The 20,603-nt window shown below is 46.6% G+C and overlaps 1 protein-coding gene across 7 annotated transcripts in view; it reads right to left on the bottom strand.

The window, feature by feature from the left end:
• Positions 1-19,110, bottom strand: part of LOC144696121 (CTP synthase 1) — a 116,831-nt gene extending 97,721 nt beyond the window's left edge. For 4 of the 7 annotated variants that reach the window (XM_078567426.1, XM_078567429.1, XM_078567425.1 and 1 more), the window contains exons 1-6: positions 18,891-19,025; positions 11,062-11,241; positions 8,383-8,553; positions 5,243-5,343; positions 3,860-3,976; positions 1,373-1,456 (exon numbers count right to left, since the gene is read on the bottom strand). In XM_078567426.1, the coding sequence (XP_078423552.1) occupies positions 1,373-1,456; positions 3,860-3,976; positions 5,243-5,343; positions 8,383-8,553; positions 11,062-11,241; positions 18,891-19,002 (765 nt within the window). In that variant the 5' untranslated portion in view covers positions 19,003-19,025. Of the gene's footprint in view, positions 1-1,372; positions 1,457-3,859; positions 3,977-5,242; positions 5,344-8,382; positions 8,554-11,061; positions 11,242-12,636; positions 12,769-18,890 lie in introns of those variants that run through there. The other 3 variants (XM_078567430.1, XM_078567427.1, XM_078567431.1) reach the window with 3 other exon arrangements.
• Between the last annotated feature and the right edge of the window lie 1,493 nt (positions 19,111-20,603).

Genomic DNA, 20,603 nt, shown 5'->3' with positions numbered 1-20,603 from the left:
GGTGTTCCCATGTTTCTGCTGCCCTTGTCCTTCTAGGTGGCAGTGGTTGTGGAAGGCGCTGTCGAAGGAGCCTTGGTGAAATCCTGCAGTGCATCTTGTAGATGGTACACACTGCTGCCACTGTGCTTCAGTGGTGGAGGGAGTGAATATTTGTGGATGGGGTGCCAATCAAGTGGCGCTGCTTTGTCCTGGACAGTGTCAAGCTTCTTCAGTGTTGTGGGAGCTGCACTCATCCAGGCAAGTGGAGAGTATTCCATCACACTCCTGACTTGTGCTTTGTAGATGGTGGACAGGCTTCGGGGAGTCAGGTTTGTTACTCGTCGCAGGATTCCTAGCCTCTGACCTATTCTTGTAGCCATTGTATTTATATGGCTAGTCCAGTTCAGTTTCTGATTAATGATTAAACGCCCAGAACGTTGATAGTGGAGGATTCAGTGATCGTAATGCCATTGAACATCAAGGAGCGATGGTTAGATTCTCTCCTGTTGGTGATGGTCAGTGCCTGACACTTGTGTGGCGCAAACGTTACTTGCCATTTGTCAGCCCAAGCCTGGATATTGTCCAGGTCTTGCTACACTTGGACATGGACTGCTTCAGTGTCTGATGAGTCGCGAATGATGCTGAACATTGGGCAATCACTTATCTGCTTGTGTCTCCTTTTCTCATCCATATATCTCATGCACACCTACACCTTCTTTGTATGTACTCCCCTGTGTCTCTTCTCTCAACTTTGTATCCCTCTCACATCTTCAATTTGGCCTGTCTCGGTCCCCTCCTTTTGTGCCTCTTTTTCTCTCCTTGGGTTTCTTTCTCATACCTTTTCGCTTGCCTTTCCTCACACTCCAGTTTTTAACCTTTCTCCTGCTTGTCTCTGAAAACTACCACATTATCACTTGGAATTTGCCAAAATCAACACATTTGCAGGTTGGGAGAGAGACAGAGCATTGTCTGCTCTACTGTTCAAGGTGAGAGCCTGTTGCAGCTGATACAAACTGTAGCCAACAGGGAGTGGCCTGACCTCTGCTTGTTTTCCTTTGCTTACTATAGTAAAAAAATCATAGGATTTATGACAAAGGCACAGTCTTCATTGTGAGTCAGCGAGCAGCTCATTTTACTCTGTAACAGCTCAGACGACTGGGTTTCATACAGCGCAATACTGAACTCCTATAAACTTTGAAAATGGCTAACCTACTTTTCGGTTGGTAAGGTCACAAATAATAGTCAAGGAGTTGATCATTTGCCAGCAATTGAGCTAGTATTTCCCAAACTAAAGCTTGCAATTTTGTCTTGACCCTTGACCCAGCCTGTGCAGTGACTGACTCCCAACTGCGTTAGGTCAACTGCTTAAAGCAGAATATTACTTTCCACTTACTAAATCTGGTGACAGTCCTAGTCCGCGAAGCTCCCGAACACTGTTTTGTGTTGGCTTTGTTTTTTGCTCTCCTGTTGTACTTGGCTGAAACAGATAATTAAGTGGTTTGAGTGTGTTTTACGCTGCCCAGAGTAAAGTCAAGAACGTACATGCTAAGTGAACAAGAGCCTGGTATTGTTGGAAGTTGTGACAATAGAAAGCATTAATTTTCTCATTTAACACTGAAAATAACCAACGTGGACCGGGCAAGTTTTGCAACCCCTTGAACAAGTCATCACGATCAGATAACTATGGATAACACTGCCCTTTGTGCTTCAAAGCACAGAGAACAGCCACATCATTTCATTACACACACAGTGTATTAGGGCAAGTATTACCCTCAGCCATCCAAATCCCTGACTTAATCACTGGCTTCTGCTGAATTAGCTCAGGTAGGCGTGTGGGCGTGCCAACTGAGCTCAGAATCATAGTCACTACTGCTGTGTTCATGTAGGACAATCCAGCGCGTCCCACTGCCCACTCTATTCCAGCAGCCCTGCAGGTATATTTCCCTCAAAAACCCATCCAATTCAGGAGTGGCAAAATATCATTTAGGCTTCCGGCTCTTGATAAGAAATGAAGAAACAGCAGCAGGAGTAGGCTATATGACCCATCGAGCCTGCTCTGCCATTCAATACGCTCACGGCTGAATCTACTGCCTCAGCTCCGCTTTCCCGCCTGCTCCCCATAGCCCTTGATTCCCGGAGATCAACAAATCCGTCTAGCTCAGCTTTAACTATATTCAATGATGGAGCATCCAGAACCCTCTGGGGTAGAGAATTCCAGGAATCAAAATCAACTCCCAGCAGAAGCATCCCATGGAGAGAAACAGGTAAATTGTGATATTCCCCATGGACAAGTACAACACTGGTACACATGATGCATGACTGCTTAGAGCTGGTTCTGGTGCACCATCAACACCTGTGGAATTTTACCTCAGGAGCATATAAAATTCCTTGACATTGGCTGTAGCCTCATGACTAGACACTTCCCAGCCACATAATCTCCTGGGAGAGGTTAAAAAAAGTAAAAAAAACTAGAAGAGAAACAATTCAGGAAAGGACACAAGAGGGAAACATAATTGGAAAAAAGGTGTCATTTGTACTTTCATAGAACCATAGAATGGTTACAGCACTGAAGGAAGCCATTCGGCCCATTGTATTTTTTGCTGGCCCTCTGAAGGAGCAATTTATCTAACGTCAATCCCCTTTCTTTTCCCCTCTAGCCCTACAAATCTTTCCTTTTCAGATGATGATCAAATTCCCTTTTGAAAGCCTCAGCTGACCCTGCCTCCATCACCCTCTCAGGCAGCGCTTTCGTGTTCAGCGTTTTAGTCGAATTTCATATTTTACTTGCATTGGAGAAGCTCTGGTACTAGATTAGTGAGGAGGTAGGACATGTAATACCCACTGCACTTATATGCACCTAATGGCCATACCTGTATCAAAGGGGCATTGCCAGGAACCTGGAAGAAGATAGCCCACTCTCAGTCAGTCAGGGCCAGTGTGCAGGAAGGAAAAGAAGAATTATAATTACACTGGAAAAACAAAAACTCTTTTTCCAGCACAGTAAACCTTTCCTACGGGAAAACAGATTGGGAGGGATTTTGCTTTTGAAATAATAGTGAGGTTAACAGCGCTCACTGTTAGTTATGTACAAGCCGGACAGCAACTTCTAGCAACCACACAGCTAAATGTAAAAATATAGAAGGTGCTGCCCAAAATGCGCTGCTCTTCCAAAACCTATGCGAAAAAGGCGTTGTACCATTTGGCTCCCCATTCAAATGAACAGCAGAAATTTCCTGCACTGACATCATAGATCTGGACTAAGATCACCACAAAACTTGGGGTTTGTCTGTTCCAGTCTAAGAATCTTTTTAAGTCATGCTAAGTCTTAATTAACTACCAAAAATTACTCTGGCATTGAATATTAACTTTTCCAATTGTGGAGTCTCATTCCTTCTGCTTTTTAATATTGTTGAAGACTTTTAAAAAAGTCAATAACATTCACTTTTCCTTTGTCTCGTGCTCTCTTAATACAATCTTTCTTTCCCTCTCTTTATTTTGCTTTCTGTATCTGATTTTACACTGAATTCACTATTCTATTCTAATGAACACTTCCTGGTTCAGACACTGCGCTGCTCATTAACAACTCTTCAATCTGATTAGTTAAGGATATCCACAGTTGCCTACCTTGGTCACATAGCTCCCAGGTAGCCTGTAGAGGATGCTGCACCTTGTGGGCAGTTGGCAGACAGCAGAAGTTCATAGAAAGGCTCTAGGCAGCTGCCTGTCCAAAGCCATTCAGAGCAAAATTCAGCCAGTAACACACAGACCCTTCCCAAGACTCAAATATCAGCATTCAATATCAGAAATGTTGCATTCAACCTTGAGAAAGACCCCAGACACAGCATGAATACGAAAGTAGAGTCACAATCCGAGAACTCACCTGAGGAACTAAACTGACATGAATATTGCAGAAATTCTCTCTTTTGGCTTTAAACTGGAATTGCCGGAATGCTTCAATGAAAGGCATGCTTTCAATGTCTCCCACAGTACCACCCAGCTACGGACAGAAAAGATGTTGTTAGGAGAGTCACATATATTTACAAATCAAGAGGCACACATTTTAACCAAGTCTGCATCAGTTGCTGGCCTAGTTAGGACCAAAACCCTATTGCTGTTATCTGCAAGTCCTTTTTGTTTTGTAAGCATTCCATCTGCAAGACCTCTCTTTACTTCTCCAATCCCCATTCCCTGACCAATAGGACCCATTCGCAGGCCTCTGCCAATCCCACCCTTTGAAGAGTAGATAAGAACGAGAAGCCTTTGAAAACAACTCTGACTTATTTTCCTCTCAGTTTGCAGAAAAGCACCTGGCACCCGCCAACCTGACCGGTGAGACTAGAGAGAACATCGCCCTTCCCTTCCCTTCCCTAGGCCTCACATTGAGTCTATAGAGAGGCCACTGCACCCCTCCCCTAGGTTGTACATGGTGAGTCGAGAGAGACCATTGCCCTCTTCCCCCAATCCTGTATATACTCAATACCGTGATAGGACTCAAGTGCCTCACGGCTACTTGATGGGGAAGAGAATTTGAGCCAGGATTCCTGCTCGTATTCCATCCATCGCTGCTGAAAACTGAACATCTACGGATGATGGGTGGGACATTGTTGGCAAGCCTGTGGAAGACATCACTGCCAATCCCCGCCTGGGTTTGCAAAGGATTGCCATTTGGACCAGGCCCCACAGTGCTGATGACGTTAGGTACAATTGCACTTACAAGCAGCTGGTGTACACCAGGAGGAGGTGCCTGGGCGGGGTAGAAGGTGGGAGGGAAACTATAATTCACTCACTGAAGTTACCTTTCTGTAAACATCAACTTTATAATCATTTCTAGCTCTGATGTTTGAAGCCAGCTCACAATTACCCATCCTGGCTCAGTTGGTGGCACCCTCGCCTCGGAGTCAGAAGGCTGCTGAGTCAAGTTCCACTCTAGCACAAATTAGGCTGCTTCAGTGCAGTACTGAGGGAGCGCTGCATTGATGGAGGGGCCGCATTTCGGAGAAGATATGTCCCTCTTCAGGAAGATTAAAAGATACCACCGCACTAGTCAAACAGCAGGAAATTCTCCTGGAATTCGGGTCAGCGTTCCTCCCACAACCCTCAAAAGTGCAATGAGCTCGTTATTCTTGTTGTTTGTGTGGCCTTTTGGTATGCAAATTGCCTGAACAATACTTCAAAAGGAGCAACTGACCAGTCATGAAGCATTTTGCAACATCCTGAGTACGGTGAATGCTATAGGATGCAAAATTTGTGCTTTTTTTTTTACCTCGATAACACACACTTCAGGCTCTACCCCATCGCTATCAACTGGAATGCGCGCCTGCCGCACTACCCACTCCTGAATGGCATCCGTGATGTGTGGAACCACTACAAGAAGACAACAAACACCAGCATTAGACACATAACCTGTTTCACGATGTATCAAATCACTTACTGCTTTCCTCACCGAACACGTATTCAATCGGTCTGCCCATGCGGTAAAATTGCAAAAAAACAAAAATACGTCTAATCAGAAAAGAAAACTGCAGCCAGCAGCATCATTTTATTGTATAAGAATGGTATGGTGAAAAGTTCCTTCAGTGTCAAAAGGTTCCCCCAAGGTCTATTTCTGTTGCCTTAACAGAAGTGTAACTGGGAGTCAGGTTAATTAGGGCATTTAGGAATTATTATGGCAGTAATTTGTAGATCTATGTATGTGCTTAAAATCTTTTCTTTCATTAATAAATGTTTAATTTAGTTTTGTAGAAAAAACCCTAAGTCTTGATGGCTGATACAATAGAGGTTACAGAAAATGAAAAGCACCTCAAAGTTCAGTCGAGAACCTGAGGTGAGTTTTGACCGTGCACCCACTCCAACACTAACATTGCAAACTTCCACCTGCATAAAATCACCCAACACCACCCCTGCTTCAGCTCATTTGTTGCTGCAAACCTCATCCATGTCCTTATTGCCTCTAGACTTGTCTGTTCCATACACTTCTGGCTGGCTTCCCATTCTCCACCCTCAATAAACTAGAGGCCGTCCAAAACTCTGTTGCCAACGCCTCAACTTGCACTGAGTTCTGTTCCCCTATTGCCCTGTGCTTGCTGACCCACACTAGTTCCCAGTTAAGCAATGCCTTGATTTTAAAACGCTCGTTCTTGTACTCAAATCCCTCCATGGCCTCGCCCCTCCCTATCCCCGTAACCTCCTCCTCCTACCCCACATCCCTCCTTGATATCCACACTCCTCTGATTCTGACCTTTTGCACAACCCAGGTTTTAGTCGCTCCATCATTGACAGCCGTGCCTTCAGCAGCCTGGCCCCTAAGCTCTGGACTTCCCTCTCCCTCCTCCTTTAAAACATTCCTTAAAACCTATCTCTTTGTACAAGCTTTTGGTTATCTGCCCCAACACCATATGGCTTGAGGCCAAGTTTTGTTTGCTAGTTAAACATCGCTAGACGCTTCACTGGAGCGCTATGTTTAAAGGTGCTATATAAGAGTAAGTTGTTGTTATGGGATGAGAAGCTTTTTGTTAATTGTTGTTATGACCCTAGACCAGGACCCCAAGTTTGAGGTGAGATCCGGTTAGGGACCAATAATGTTTTGTTTAAAATAGGCAAAGGTTGATATTCAAGACACGTGCTAAGAGAATAAAGCCACAGGATTCTATTTTGAACAATGTCAATAAGATAAAACAAATTACAAGGTCCATCTTATACTCTAACATTCAGGGTTAATATGAGGTACGTGTGAATTAACAGTTAAACTGGGGTCCAACATACCACACTGTAAAATAAATAGCAATTACTCAGCAAAGAACCTGAGACGTCAGTAAACACTGTGTCAACCAATCTTGTTGAAACTCTGTCTCCCTCACAAGGGGCTCCAAACTTTTCACTTTCCAAGATGAAGCCTCTGAATTCCCTCAAAGCCGCTTCAACTCACTCAAGAACTGCACACCTCGTAGGGTTTCGATATCATCTCCCAAGACTCAGTTCCCCTGGATTTCTGAGTCTGCGCTCTAGCCTCTATTCACTGGTGCAATTTCAGCTTTTTAAACGGCCAACTAGTGTCACTGGGCTGGCACTGCCCCTGGATTTCACCAAACTCCGATCTCCCAGCTACACCAAGCTACAAATGGCTCCCAGGGCTTCTTCTGAGCCCTAACCCCTTCCAACTCAGAGTCTGTGACCTTCTGCCACCTTCTCAACTCCCCAGGGCTTCTCCTGAGCCTTATCTGCACTGAGCTATCAAATGGGCTCCTGAGACGTCTCCTGACCCCCAACTACACAGAGCCAGCTTAACAGTAACACTCTTGCTGCCTGGGGCCTGCTAACAGCAGTGTCTCTTTGGTGTGGCCTTTTCCCCTGCTGCAGAACACTCACTGCCCCCACAAACTCACAGATACATCGGAACCCTAGAACTTTCTTAAGCTCCACCCATCTCCATGGCAATGTAGCCTTCCAGGGCTTGTTGAATGATTTTTTAAATTAATAGTAACTCTAACTTCAAAAACAAAACAACTCTCTGGCTGTATCTCTTTGCAAGCAGTGTAGACACCTCATCTCCAATTCTCCAGCCAAGTAAGTCCACCTGCTGTTTGATGTTCTTGCTTTCCTAGCTGTTAACCTCTTAAGTCAACATGGCCCCTTTTATGTGTAATAGCCTTCAAGCTGCTTTGGTTGCTTTTATCCCATTTTACCTACAACTAAACTAAAAATTATCTCTAAAACATTACTATGAGCCATGAACAAGGTATTTATAACATTGTAAACGATTCAATGTAAAATGCGTTGGGAGTAGCCTCAACCCAGGTTCTATTGAAGGCAAAACATCCTAGAATCTAACTCAAGTTGCAACCTCACTCAAAAGAGCCTAAGGGAAGTCAGGAATGATAAAATGTAAGTGACACACTGGTGCCGTTGATGGATGTGCTACAGAGGCTGCGGCGAATTTTATTCTGAATGGTGGGCCAACAACTAACAACCTGTAGTTTATATTTTTAATGTAAAATAGCCTTAAGGTACTTTACAAAGAAACAGGTATGGAGGGTAAGATTAGAATGGATAACTAAAAGCTTTTTTCAAAAGGATTAGGATTTGAGTTCTTTAATAAAAAAAAAGATAAATGGAGAAATAGCAGGGTTCAGAGAAAGAGCCCCAGAGAGTAGGTTTGGGGGAAGCTATAGGCTCTACCAACCATGATAGAGAGAAGGGAGGGGTGGAGTGCACAAACAGCCAGAGTCAGATGACTGAAGAGTGTCGGAGAGCTTTACACAGATACAGTAGGGTGAGGCTTGGGGTGTATCTGGGGAGAAGGCCCAAGATATTTAATGCGTGGCAGAAGAGATAGCCAACAGAAAATAATGAATTATATGAAGTAACTGTGAGGAAAAACCCTTCACGTGCTTGAAAGTTACTTACCTTGTACGGTTTTGCCCAGATAGTCTCCTTTTCTTTCTTTATTAATCACCGACTGGTAGATCTTCCCCGTCGTGATGTTGTTGTCCCTTGTTAAACGGATGTCTAGAAATCGTTCATAGTTTCCCAGATCCAAGTCTACCTCACCGCCATCATCCAACACAAACACCTCACCTGCACAGCCAAAGGGGCAGAACTTCACACTCTTCATTCAAGTTTTTGCAAATTCAGCTGAAGTACTGTAAATACCCTTCCTAATGCTACTTCCAGGAACTATGTATTGTTTGGATACATTTGAGGACTTGCTGCAAAATTACTTTTATATGGGAAAGAAAAATAAAATCACATTGCATGTCTTTTTAAAAGTTGCCAAACAAGTTCTGACTTTCACTCATACCTTTGTGTTACATTCACCTGTTTGCTACACATTTGGCAGGTAAAACAACATTTCATTAATTATACCTACCGGCACATAGCCCACCAATCCAAGTCAATGGGTGGATCTTATATGCTTCATAACAGTGCAACTCGGATCTTATTCTGGGATATTGTGTCAACAACTCCAGCTGCTATTGCTACTCAGATCATGGAAGTTCTCCTGGACAATATTAATACTTCAGCCAATGTCACTGAAGCAGATTTAATGGTCATTAACTCATTGTTGTTTGTGGGACTTTGCTATGTGCAAACTGGCTGCCCCATTTCCCTAGATCATGACAGCAACTACACTTCTTAGCTCTTTTCCCAAAACTTTTGGTGGCCATAGCTGGAGTCACCACACCATCCACATCAGCACACAAGTGCATAACATGTCATCAATTACCCTTATTTGTTTTAGATCCTTACATTTCATTCTTGTAACAAGTTTGCATCCTACAAAGTGCTGTACAAAATGTTTTAATTCTTCAATGCTACTACAGTTTATAAAGGCAGCACACCAATCCCTTGGGTAGGGAGCAGTGCAATGATAGGTGCAACTAGTGTAGCACTGCTTAATACTAAGGCTACAAATAAGGTTGATCGTATAGTTGACAGTGAAGAGGATTGCTGTTGTCCCCAGAATTATATCAATGGTTTGGTTGAGTGATCGGAAAAGTGACAAATGGAATTCAATCCGGGAAAAGCGAGGTAATGCATTTGGGGAGGGCAAACAAAGCAAGCGAATACACAATAAACAGGAGGATATTGAGAGGGGTTGAGGAAGTGAGAGACCTTGGAGTGCATGTCCACTGGTCCCCAAGGGTGGCAGGACAGATGGATAAGGTGGTAAAGAAAGCATATGGAATGCTTTCCTTTATTGGACGAGGTATTGAGCACAAAAGCAGGGATGCTATGTTACAACTGTACAGAATACTGGTTAGGCCACTGCTCTGGAGAGAGTACAGAGGAGATTTATAAGAAAGCTGCCAGGGCTTGAAAATTGCAGCTTTGAGGGAAGATTGGATAGGCTGGGGTTGTTTCCCTTAGAACAGAGGAGGCTAGTTGATGTGTACAAAATTATGAGGGGCCTAGATAGGTATCCCCCAAGCTGAGGGGCCAACTACCAGAGGGCATAGATTTAAGGTGATTGGTGGAAGGATTAGAGGGGACATGGGGAAAAACCTTTTCATCCAGAGGGTGGTGGGCACCTGGAATTCACTGTCAAAATTGGTGGGTGAGGCTGAAACACTCAACTCATTTGAAAGGTACCTGGATCTGCACCTGAAGTGCTGTAACCTGCAAGGCTACGGACTAGGTGCTGGAAAGTGGGATTAGAATGAGTGGCTAGTTTCTTTTTTTCTCTTTATTGGCTGGCACAGACACGAAGGGCTGAATGGCCTCTTTCTGCACCGTAACTCTTCTATGGCTCTATGGTTAAAGTCAATGTCACAGTTTCTGCCTCCAAAGTTTCAAAACTTGTGCAGGTTTGTGTTTAATTTGAATATATTATTGTTGCATTTATAGCAGCTAACTAGAGCCAAATTATCCAGATATTTCACAGATTCAGTGCCTCTGTGTTGCAATCAAAAAGGTGCTGTGCATGTCCTGCTTTACAAATAGACCAGTACTGTACTACTCATCAGATCTCTTGCTTTAGGTCAAAATCCATCTCTATGCCAAAAACATTATTTTACCAGTTTGTCTTCTCAATACAGAGATGGTGCAATGCAAACTATCCTAATTTCATAGCTTACTAGAGAATGTTTCAAGACCATTAAAACAAGGTCACAATGGAAAGTAACACAACCTTCTACCCATGTCATATGGTGATACGCTCCATTCCAAAAAGGTTCACTGCAACCTGTGAAATATTTGATAACTGAAAAGTCTCAATCATTACTTATTTACCTTTGCCAGAAAACAAATGAAAATGAACATCTCCCATGAATATGGAGCTTGAAAAGAAAGGCTTTCATTTATATAGCGTCTTTCACAACCCCAGGACATCCCAAAGCACTTTACAGTCAATAGAGTGCTCTTGAGGCGTAGTCACACTTGTAATGGAGCTTAATGAATACAGTTTGTTGTTAGCCGGTTTTACTGTTTTATAACGGAGATAGTTACCACAATTAAAAATCACGGTCACACAGAATAAATGTTTATCTGTTCGAATCCTCACACCGATTACAGTAATACGACAGCACAGAATTTTCAGAGCTCAAAGCAGGAGAGCATATCCAAAAGGGGTGCAAAATCCTTTACCGTGCTCATATGGTGAGAACGTTCCAGCGTCAATATTAATGTATGGGTCGATCTTGATCGAGGTGACATGCAGCCCACAAGACTTCAGGATGGTTCCAATGCTGCTAGCAATAATGCCTTTCCCAATCCCCGAGATCACACCACCAGTCACCAAAATGTACTTCATTTGTCTTTTAATCTCTAAGCAGCACAAAGAGGAACAGGATGAGCCGTCAGGTTCTTAGCAAAATTGAACACATGACAATATCAGCGACATATTCTAATTCTGAACCTTTCACACCTCATATTTGTAAAGAAAGCTACAACTGCTGGATTGCAATTGAAGGTGAAATAACGTTGGATTTGCATTTCCAGCCACAGCAGCCTCGGCCATGACCCCTTCGCTCTCCCGTACATTCCAAGCTAGATTCACAAAACTTTTTGGATTTTCACAAACGAACAGACGATTTAGGTGCTCAGGAAACGCGAAAACATTGTCGATTTCTGCCCCAGTTTTCCGTCATTATTCCAAAGCAAATATTTTAATTTTCAGCGCATAATCTAAGCTGGCACCTCAGTGCAGCGATGAAGCGATGCTGCACTGTCTGAAATGCCGTTTTTCTGATAAGAGCACAAGAAATAGGAGTGGGAGTAGATCCATAAGACGTAGGTAGAAGCAGACGTAGGCCATTCGGCCCATCGAGTCTGCTCCGCCATTCAATGAGATCATGGCTGATCTGATAATCCTCAATTGCATTTTCCTGCCTTTTCCCCATAACCCTTGATTCCCTTACTGATTAAAAATCTGTCTATCTCAGCCTTGAATATACTTAACGATCCAGCATCTACAGCCCTTGGTGGTAAAGAATTCCACAGATTCACTACCCTCAGAGACGAAATTCCTCCCCATCCCTGTCTTAAATGGGTGCCCCCTTACTCTGAGATTATGCCTCTGGTCCTAGACTGTCCCGCAAGGGGAAACAACCTCTCAGAATCTATCCTGTCAAGGCCCCTAAGAATCTTATATGTTTCAATAAGGTTGTCTCTCATTCTTCTAAACTCCAATAAGTACAGGCCCAATCTACTCAAACCTCTCCTCATAAGAAAATCCCTCCATACCCAGGATCAACCTAGTGAACCTTCTCTGGACTGCCTCCAATGCCAGAATATCTTTCCTTAGATAAGGGGACCAAAACTGTTCACAGTATCCTAGGTGTGGTCTAACTAGTGCCTTGAATAGTTTTAACAAGACTTCCCTATTTTTATACTCCATTCCCCTTGAACTAAAGGCCAGCATTCTATTTGCCTTCCCTATTGCCTGCTGAACTTGTATACAAGACATACAAGGTAATTCAGCCTTCACAACCTGCTCTGCCATTCAATAATATCAAGGCTGATCTTCTATCTCATCTCCACTTTATCTCTATGTCCCTTGACTTCCTAATGAGACATTAAAACATAGGACCCTGCCTCCAACCTCAGATGCTGGTACAAGCTCCTATCAAATAAGATCAGGGAAGTTCTCCTGGTTAATATTAAGTCTTAGCCAACATTGCTAACCTGGTCATTCAGTGATTATTGTATGTAGAACCTTACTTGTGTGATTTGGCTGTCCTGGTTCCTTATATTATGGTAGTAACTTAATTGCTCAAGTCTTTCTCCAGCTGCAAAGGGCTTTAGGATGCCCTGATGAAAGTCACTATATTAATGCAAATTCTTCTTTTTCTCCTGAATTTAATGGAAGGAAAATTTATCCCAATCAATCTAGGAATAGAAACATTGATCAATTTTCCCTTCTTCCAACAAATGAATATAGTGACCAGGAGCGTGGGGAGCCCATAGTTCCTCGTAGCCTCCTCCATGGCACTGCCTCGACCAATCAGAGTCTACTTGCCAACCAATCAGCACCTTTTTCTCCTGCAGTATAAATTGTTGTGATTGTTTGAAATTTGGCATTCTTGTGTTTGTCCTGATGAGTGCAAGATGAGAAACTTCAGCAATGTGTCTCAACTTTCAGCAAAAATAAGACACCACGCCAATTAATACGTGTCAATCGTGCAAGAAAACTTCTTTAAAAATAGTTAACATATAGCACTCTCCTAAACTCTGCCTTAAAACAAAGCAGTTCCAATTATCTCCCCTCCCTCCCTGAAGACATTGGCCTGAATTTGTCAGTCGGCGTGCAGGGGGGCGGGCCCCACACGCCAGCGTGTAAAAAGACGCGCGATGATGTCGGGCACGCATCCAAACCTCATTGCGCTGTCTCACGATGTTTCGTTCGGCCGGCACGCACCGGAGTCGGCTGTGCGCCCACCGCTAACTGATAGGCTTATGAAGGCCATTAGCGAATTAATGAATGTAATTGTTAACACTGCCTGTCCAACCTTACGGTAGGTGGGCAGACAAAAAGGCCAAACGGCCTTTGCGGTTTTTTTTTAAGGAAATCTCATCCACGAGCGGGGTGATGTTTCCTAAAGCTTCTATTAATTAAATTTTAAAAACTTCTGAAATCTAAAAGTCACACGAGGGGACGTTGGAAAAAATCTTTGAATCCATTTATTTATTTTTCCGAAAAGTGCAAAAGAGTGCTGGCCCCGACTCTCCCTCCTCCTCCTCCCACCCCCCACCCCCCCCCCCCCCCGCCACCTGCACAGGTAGCGCTGAGCGCTGACTGCTCACGTCTTAAGCTGGGCGGACCTTAACTGACCCACCTGCGTAAAATGGCGGCACAGAAACGATCGCGGGTGGAGGTCGGCCCCACGACCGCTCCTGCCCAGCCCGCCCGCCAACTGAAAAATTCAGGCCATTGACTCCAATCAGAGACACAACCTATAACAACAACAACTTGCATTTTCATGGCGCCAATTGGACAGTAAAAGAAAGTTTGACACCAAGCTACATAAGAAGATATTAGGGCAGGCGACCAAAAGCTCGGTCAGCGAGGTACATTTTAAGGAGAAACTTACAGGAGAGAGTGACGCCAAGAGTTGGAGGGGTTTAGGGAAGGACCTCACAGCTGAAGGGATGGCCTCCAACGGTTGAGTGATCGAAACATGGGATGTGCAAGAGGCCAGAATTTAAGGAGCGCAGAGATCTTGGAGAGTTATAGGGTAGGAGGATATAACAAAGATAGGGAGGGACAACGCCATGGAGGGATTTGAAAACAAGGGTGAGAAAGAGCAGAAACCAAGAATAGTGGGAGGAAAAGGTGCCAAAATGAAGGGTAAATGTAAAAATGGGCCCTGAATTAAGGCAGACACACATTCCCTGATTTAAGACATACAAATATTGATTCTGTGTTCATTTGTTTGCACAAAATCCATTAGATGAGCCCGACAGTTTAGACCCAGTGCTCAGCACTAACTGGTTGTTTCATTGACAGGCACGGGTTCACCCTGAAATCACCGGGAATCCACCAACCTCACCCTGAAATCACCGGGAATCTGCCAACCTCACCTTAAAATCTACTGGGAATCCGCCAAACTTGCCCTGAAATCGCCTGGGAATCCGCCAAACTCGCCCTGAATTCACCTGGGAATCCACCAAACTCGCCCTGAATTCACCCGGGAATCCGCCAAACTCGCCCTGAATTCACCTGGTAATCCACCAAACTCGCCCTGAATTCACCCGGGAATCCGCCAACCTTTCCCTGAAATCGCCCAGGAATCCGCCAAACTCACCCTGAAATCGCCCGGGAATCCGCCAAACTCGCCCTGAATTCGCCCGGAAATCCGCCAAACTCGCCCTGAATTCGCCCTGAAATCCGCCAAACTCACCCGGGAACCCGCCAAACTCACACTGAAATCGCCCAGGAATCCGCAAAACTCACGCTGAAATCGCCCGGGAATCCGCCAAACTCACCCTGAAATCTGCCAAACTCACCCGGGGATCCGCCAAACTCACCCTGAAATTGCCCGGGAACCCGCCAAACTCACCCTGAAATTGCCCGGGAACCTGCCAAACTCACCCTGAAATCGCCCAGGAATCCACCAAACTCACCCGGGGAATCCGCCAAACTCACACTGAAATCACCCGGGAATCTGCCAACCTTACGCTGAAATCACCCAGGAATCCGCCAAACTAACACTGATATCGCCCGGGAATCCGCCAACCTCACGCTGAAATCACCCGGGAAACCGCCAACCTTACGCTGAAATCACCTGGGAATCCGCCAAACTCACCCTGAAATCTGCCAATCTTATCTGGGAATCCGCCAAACCCACTCCGAAATCAATGGGAATCCGCTAAACTCACCCTGAAATCACCCGGAGAATCCACCAAACCCACCCTGAAAACAGCTGGGAATCTGCCAAACCCACCCTGAAATCACACTGGGATCGACCAAACCCACCCTGAAATTAGCTGGGGATCCGCCAACCTCACCTGGGGATCCGTCAAACTCACCCTCAAATCACGCAGGGAATCCGCCAAACTCACCCTGAAATCATCCAGGAATCCGCCAAACTCACCCTGAAATCACCCGGGAATCTGCCAAACTCATACTGAAATAAGTCAAGCTCACCCTGGAATCACCCGGGAATCCGCAAAACTCACCTTGAAATCACCCGGGCAATCCGCCAAACTCACCCTGAAATCACCCGGGCAATCCGCCACTCACCCTGAAATCACCCGGGCAATCCGCCAAACTCACCCTGAAATCACCCGGGAATCCGCCAAACTCACCCTGAAATCACCCACGGAATCCGCCAAACTCACGCTGAAATCACCCGGGAATCGGCCAAACCCACGCTGAGATCACCCGGGAATCCGCCAAACTCACCCTGAAATCACCCGGGGAATCCGCCAAATTTACCCTGAAATCACCCGGGAATCTGCCAAACTCACACTGAGATCACCCGGGGAATCTGCCAAACTCACGCTGCGATCACCCGGGAATCCGCCAAAGTCACCTTGAAATCACCCAGGAATCTGCCAAAGTCACCCTGAAATCACCCGGGAATCCGCCAGTCACCCTGAAATCACCCGGGAATCCGCCAAACTCACCCTGAAATCACCCGGGGAATTCGCCAAACTCACGCTGAAATCACCCGGGAATCGGCCAAACTCACGCTGAGATCACCCGGAATTCCGCCAAACTCACCCTGAAATCACCTGGGGAATCCGCCAAACTCACCCTGAAATCACCCGGGGAATCCGCGAAACTGACCCTGAAATCACCCGCGGAATCCACCAAATTTACCCTGAAATCACCCAGGAATCTGCCAAACTCACGCTGAGATCACCCGGGGAATCCGCCAAATTCAGCCTGAAATCACCCGGGAATACGCCAAACTCACCCTGAAATCACCCGGGGAATACGCCAAAGTCACCTTGAAATCACCCGGGAATCCGCCAAACTCACCCTGAAATCACCCAGGGAATTCGCCAAACTCACGCTGAAATCACCCGGGAATCGGCCAAACTCACGCTGAGATCACCCGGGAATCGGCCAAACTCACGCTGAGATCACCCGGGAATCGGCCAAACTCACCCTGAAATCACCCGGGGAATCCGCCAAACTCACCCTGAAATTACCCGGGGAATCTGCCAAACTCACCCTGAAATCACCCGGGAATACGCCAAACTCACCCTGAAATCACCCGGGGAATCCGCCAAACTCACCCTGAAATCACCCGGGGAATCCGCCAAACTCACCCTGAAATCACCCGGGGAATCCGCGAAACTCACCCTGAAATCACCCGCGGAAACCGCCAAATTTACCCTGAAATCACCCAGGAATCTGCCAAACTCACGCTGAGATCACCCGGGGAATCCACCAAACTCACGCTGCGATCACCCGGGAATCCACCGAAGTCACCCTGAAATCACCCGGGAATCTGCCAAAGTCACCCTGAAATCACCCGGGAATCCACCAAAGTCATCCTGAAATCACCTGGGGAATACGCCAAAGTCACCCTGAAATCACCCGGGAATCCGCCAAACTCACCCTGAAATCAGCCAAAGTCACCCTGAAATCACCCGGGAATCTGCTAAAGTCACCCTGAAATCACCCGGGAATCTGCTAAAGTCACCCTGAAATCACCGGGGGAATCCGCCAAACTCACGCTGAGATCACCCGGGGAATCTGCCAAAGTCACCCTGAAATCACCCGGGAATCCGCCAAAGTCACCCTGAAATCACCCAGGAATACGCCAAACTCACCCTGAAATTACCCGGGGAATACGCCAAAGTCACCTTGAAATCACCCGGTAATCCGCCAAACTCACCCTGAAATCACTCGGGGAATTCGCCAAACCCACGCTGAAATCACCCGGGAATCGGCCAAACTCACGCTGAGATCACCCGGAATTCCGCCAAACTCACCCTGAAATCACCCGGGGAATCTGCCAAACTCACCCTGAAATCACCCGGGAATACGCCAAACCCATCCTGAAATCACCCGGGGAATCCGCCAAACTCACCCTGAAATCACCCGGGGAATCCGCGAAACTCACCCTGAAATCACCCGCGGAATCCACCAAATTTACCCTGAAATCACCCAGGAATCTGCCAAACTCACGCTGAGATCACCCGGGGAATCCGCCAAACTCACGCTGCGATCACCCGGGAATCCACCAAAGTCACCCTGAAATCACCCGGGAATCCACCAAAGTCACCCTGAAATCACCCGGGAATCCGCCAGTCACCCTGAAATCACCCGGGGAATACGCCAAAGTCACCCTGAAATCACCTGGGAATCCGCCAAACTCACCCTGAAATCACCCGGGAATCTGCCAAAGTCACCCTGAAATTACCCGGGAATCCGCCAAAGTCACCCTGAAATCACCCGGGAATCCGCCAAACTCACCCTGAAATCACCCGGGAATCTGCTAAAGTCACCCTGAGATCACCGGGGGAATCCGCCAAACTCACACTGAGATCACCCGGGGAATCCGCCAAAGTCACCCTGAAATCACCCGGGAATCCACCAAAGTCACCCTGAAATCACCCGGGAATCTGCCAAAGTCACCCTGAAATCACCTGGGAATCCGCCAAAGTCACCCTGAAATCACCCGGGAATATGCCAAACTCACCCTGAAATCACCCGGGGAATACGCCAAAGTCACGCTGAAATCACCCGGGGAATCCGCCAAACTCACCCTGAAATCACCCGGGGAATCCGCCAAACTCACCCTGAAATCACCCACGGAATCCACCAAATTTACCCTGAAATCACCCAGGAATCTGCCAAACTCACGCTGAGATCACCCGGGAATCCACCAAAGTCACCCTGAAATCACCCGGGAATCCGCCAAAGTCACCCTGAAATCACCCGGGAATCCGCCAAAGTCACCCTGAAATCACCCGGGGGAATTCTTAAAAAAAAATGATCCTGAAATCCCCCCGGGGGACCCGCCGCATGTCCCGGGCGGGCCAGGTACAGGGTAAAGGACACGAGCTGGAATATTCCTGGGTCCGGATCGGGTTCCCGCCGTTGTTGCGTTGCCCGGGGGTTTTGGTTTTTTTTTAACTGTAAAACGGGCGGGATTCAGACCCTCCACTCCCGCCGTGTGTGTGTGTGTGTGTGTGTGTCTGATATAAAACTATAACCTGCAATGCAAAGACCCACAGTCCCTGCGCCTTAACACCACCCCCCACCTCCCCTCACCCCCCTCTCTCCCTCCCTCACACCCCCTCCCTCCCTCTGCTGCGGGAATTCAGGCGGGAGAAGCCGCTTTTAAAGCCGCTCCATCTGCCCGCGGGGATTCGTCTCTTTCTGCACCAGGTGGAGGGGAAAGGCCGACACTTTTTGTCGCAATGCAAAACCCCCCGCCCCCAACATCACTCTAACTCCCCCCACCCCATCAACATCACTACCCCCCCCGCCCACAGCAGCAGCAGTAACTCACCCCCCGGCGCCGAGCAGAACCCGCTGTATTGTTGCGATTTGAAGAGGTAATTGCAACAAATTCTCCCCAAAGACGGCAACATCCGCTGGCAAAGCGCTTCACACACACACATGTGTTGGTGACTCCCTCCCCTTCCCCCGCCCCCCGGAACGCCTGTTTCAGGCCAGGACAGGACAAGGCGGGCCTGACGTCAACTCAGCGCCGGATAGAAAGAAAAGGAGGGGGGGTGGGGGAAGGTATCTCCTAGTGGCTGGTTGTTTGTGCGCTGCATTCCTCTTCCTCTCTCTCTCTCTCTCTTCCTCTCTCTCTCTCTCTCTCTTCCTATCTCTCTCTCTCTCTCTCTGTGCTTTCCCCTGGCCACTAGGCAAAACTGGAAATAGGCAACGTTTCAAATCTTCCTTTCCAGCCCCCGTCCACACAGAAAGTCGCTGTGCTTCAACTGACCTTTTCAAGCAGAAGTTGTTCCCTTCCCTTGGGGAATGTAACATTTGCAGGAGTTTCTAAAATTTGCATGCATGCAAAAGTGAAGTGTTTGGGTGGGTGGGTGGGTGGGTAGAGTGGTTGCACTATCTCAATCAGCTCGACCACATTAGTGCATGAGATAGGGGAATTTTAACCGTTTTATTACTAAGCAAATGGGGATATACAACCTGCCCGACAACTTGTGAATGTGGAACCGAGCCACAGACTATGCAACGTCTCCTGCGATGCCTATCGCTAGGGGAACCCTGCGCCGTCGCAGATCTTGCCGAATTCAACAACAAGGCGCAAAAATGTGTCCGGTTCTGGCTGGGCCGTGTCTAGACTGTCCTGTGGACACGATAAGAAGATTACTGCGATAGAGAGTACATGTCAAAACTGATTCATTGGCTGTAAGCTTTGAGACGGTCTGGTGGTCATGTAAAGCATTATATAAATGGTCTTTGTTTTTGTTTCTATTCTGGGGTTGTGGGCATCGCTGGCTGGGCCAGCATTTATTTCCCATCTCTAGTTGCCCTTGAGAAGGTGGTGGTGAGCTGCCTTCTTGAACCGCTGTAGTCCATGTGGTGTAGGTACACCCACAGTGCTGTTAGGGCGGGGGGTTTAGACCATAAGACATAAGAGCAGAAATTAGGCCATTCGGCCCATCGAGTGACAGTGAAGGAACAGTGATATATTTCCAAGCCAGGAGGGTGAGTGATTTTGGTTCAGGAGCCACAAGTGCCTAAGGTATACAGTCCAGTATTCATAAGTAATTTTAAGGTATTTTATTAAGTTTATAGCAACACTTAAAGCAACATTTTATATATGATGAGTAGGAGGAGGTGGTGACATGGCGGTATTGTCACTGGACTGGTAACCCAGGGTTCGAATCCAACCATGGCAGTTAGTGGAATATAAATTCAATAAAAATCTGGAATTAAAAGTCTAATGGTCATGAATTAATTGTTGATTGTCATAAAAACCCATCTGGTTCACTAATGTCCTTTAGGGAAGGAAATCTGCCATCCTCACCTGGTCTGGCCTATATGTGCCTCCACAGTAATGTGATTGACTCTTAAATTCCCTCTGAAATGGCCTAGCAAGCCACTCAGTTGTATCAAACCACTAAAAAGACAATAATGAATGAAACCAGATGGACCACCTGGAACCGACGCAGACACCGGAAACGACAACAGCAAACCCAGCCCTGTCAACACTGCAAAGTCCTCCTTAATCACATCTGGGGGCTTG

Source organism: Cetorhinus maximus, chromosome 21 (assembly GCF_964194155.1).
Source record: "Cetorhinus maximus chromosome 21, sCetMax3.hap1.1, whole genome shotgun sequence".
Taxonomy (NCBI): domain Eukaryota; kingdom Metazoa; phylum Chordata; class Chondrichthyes; order Lamniformes; family Cetorhinidae; genus Cetorhinus; species Cetorhinus maximus.
This window is presented reverse-complemented; position numbering and strand designations above follow the sequence as displayed.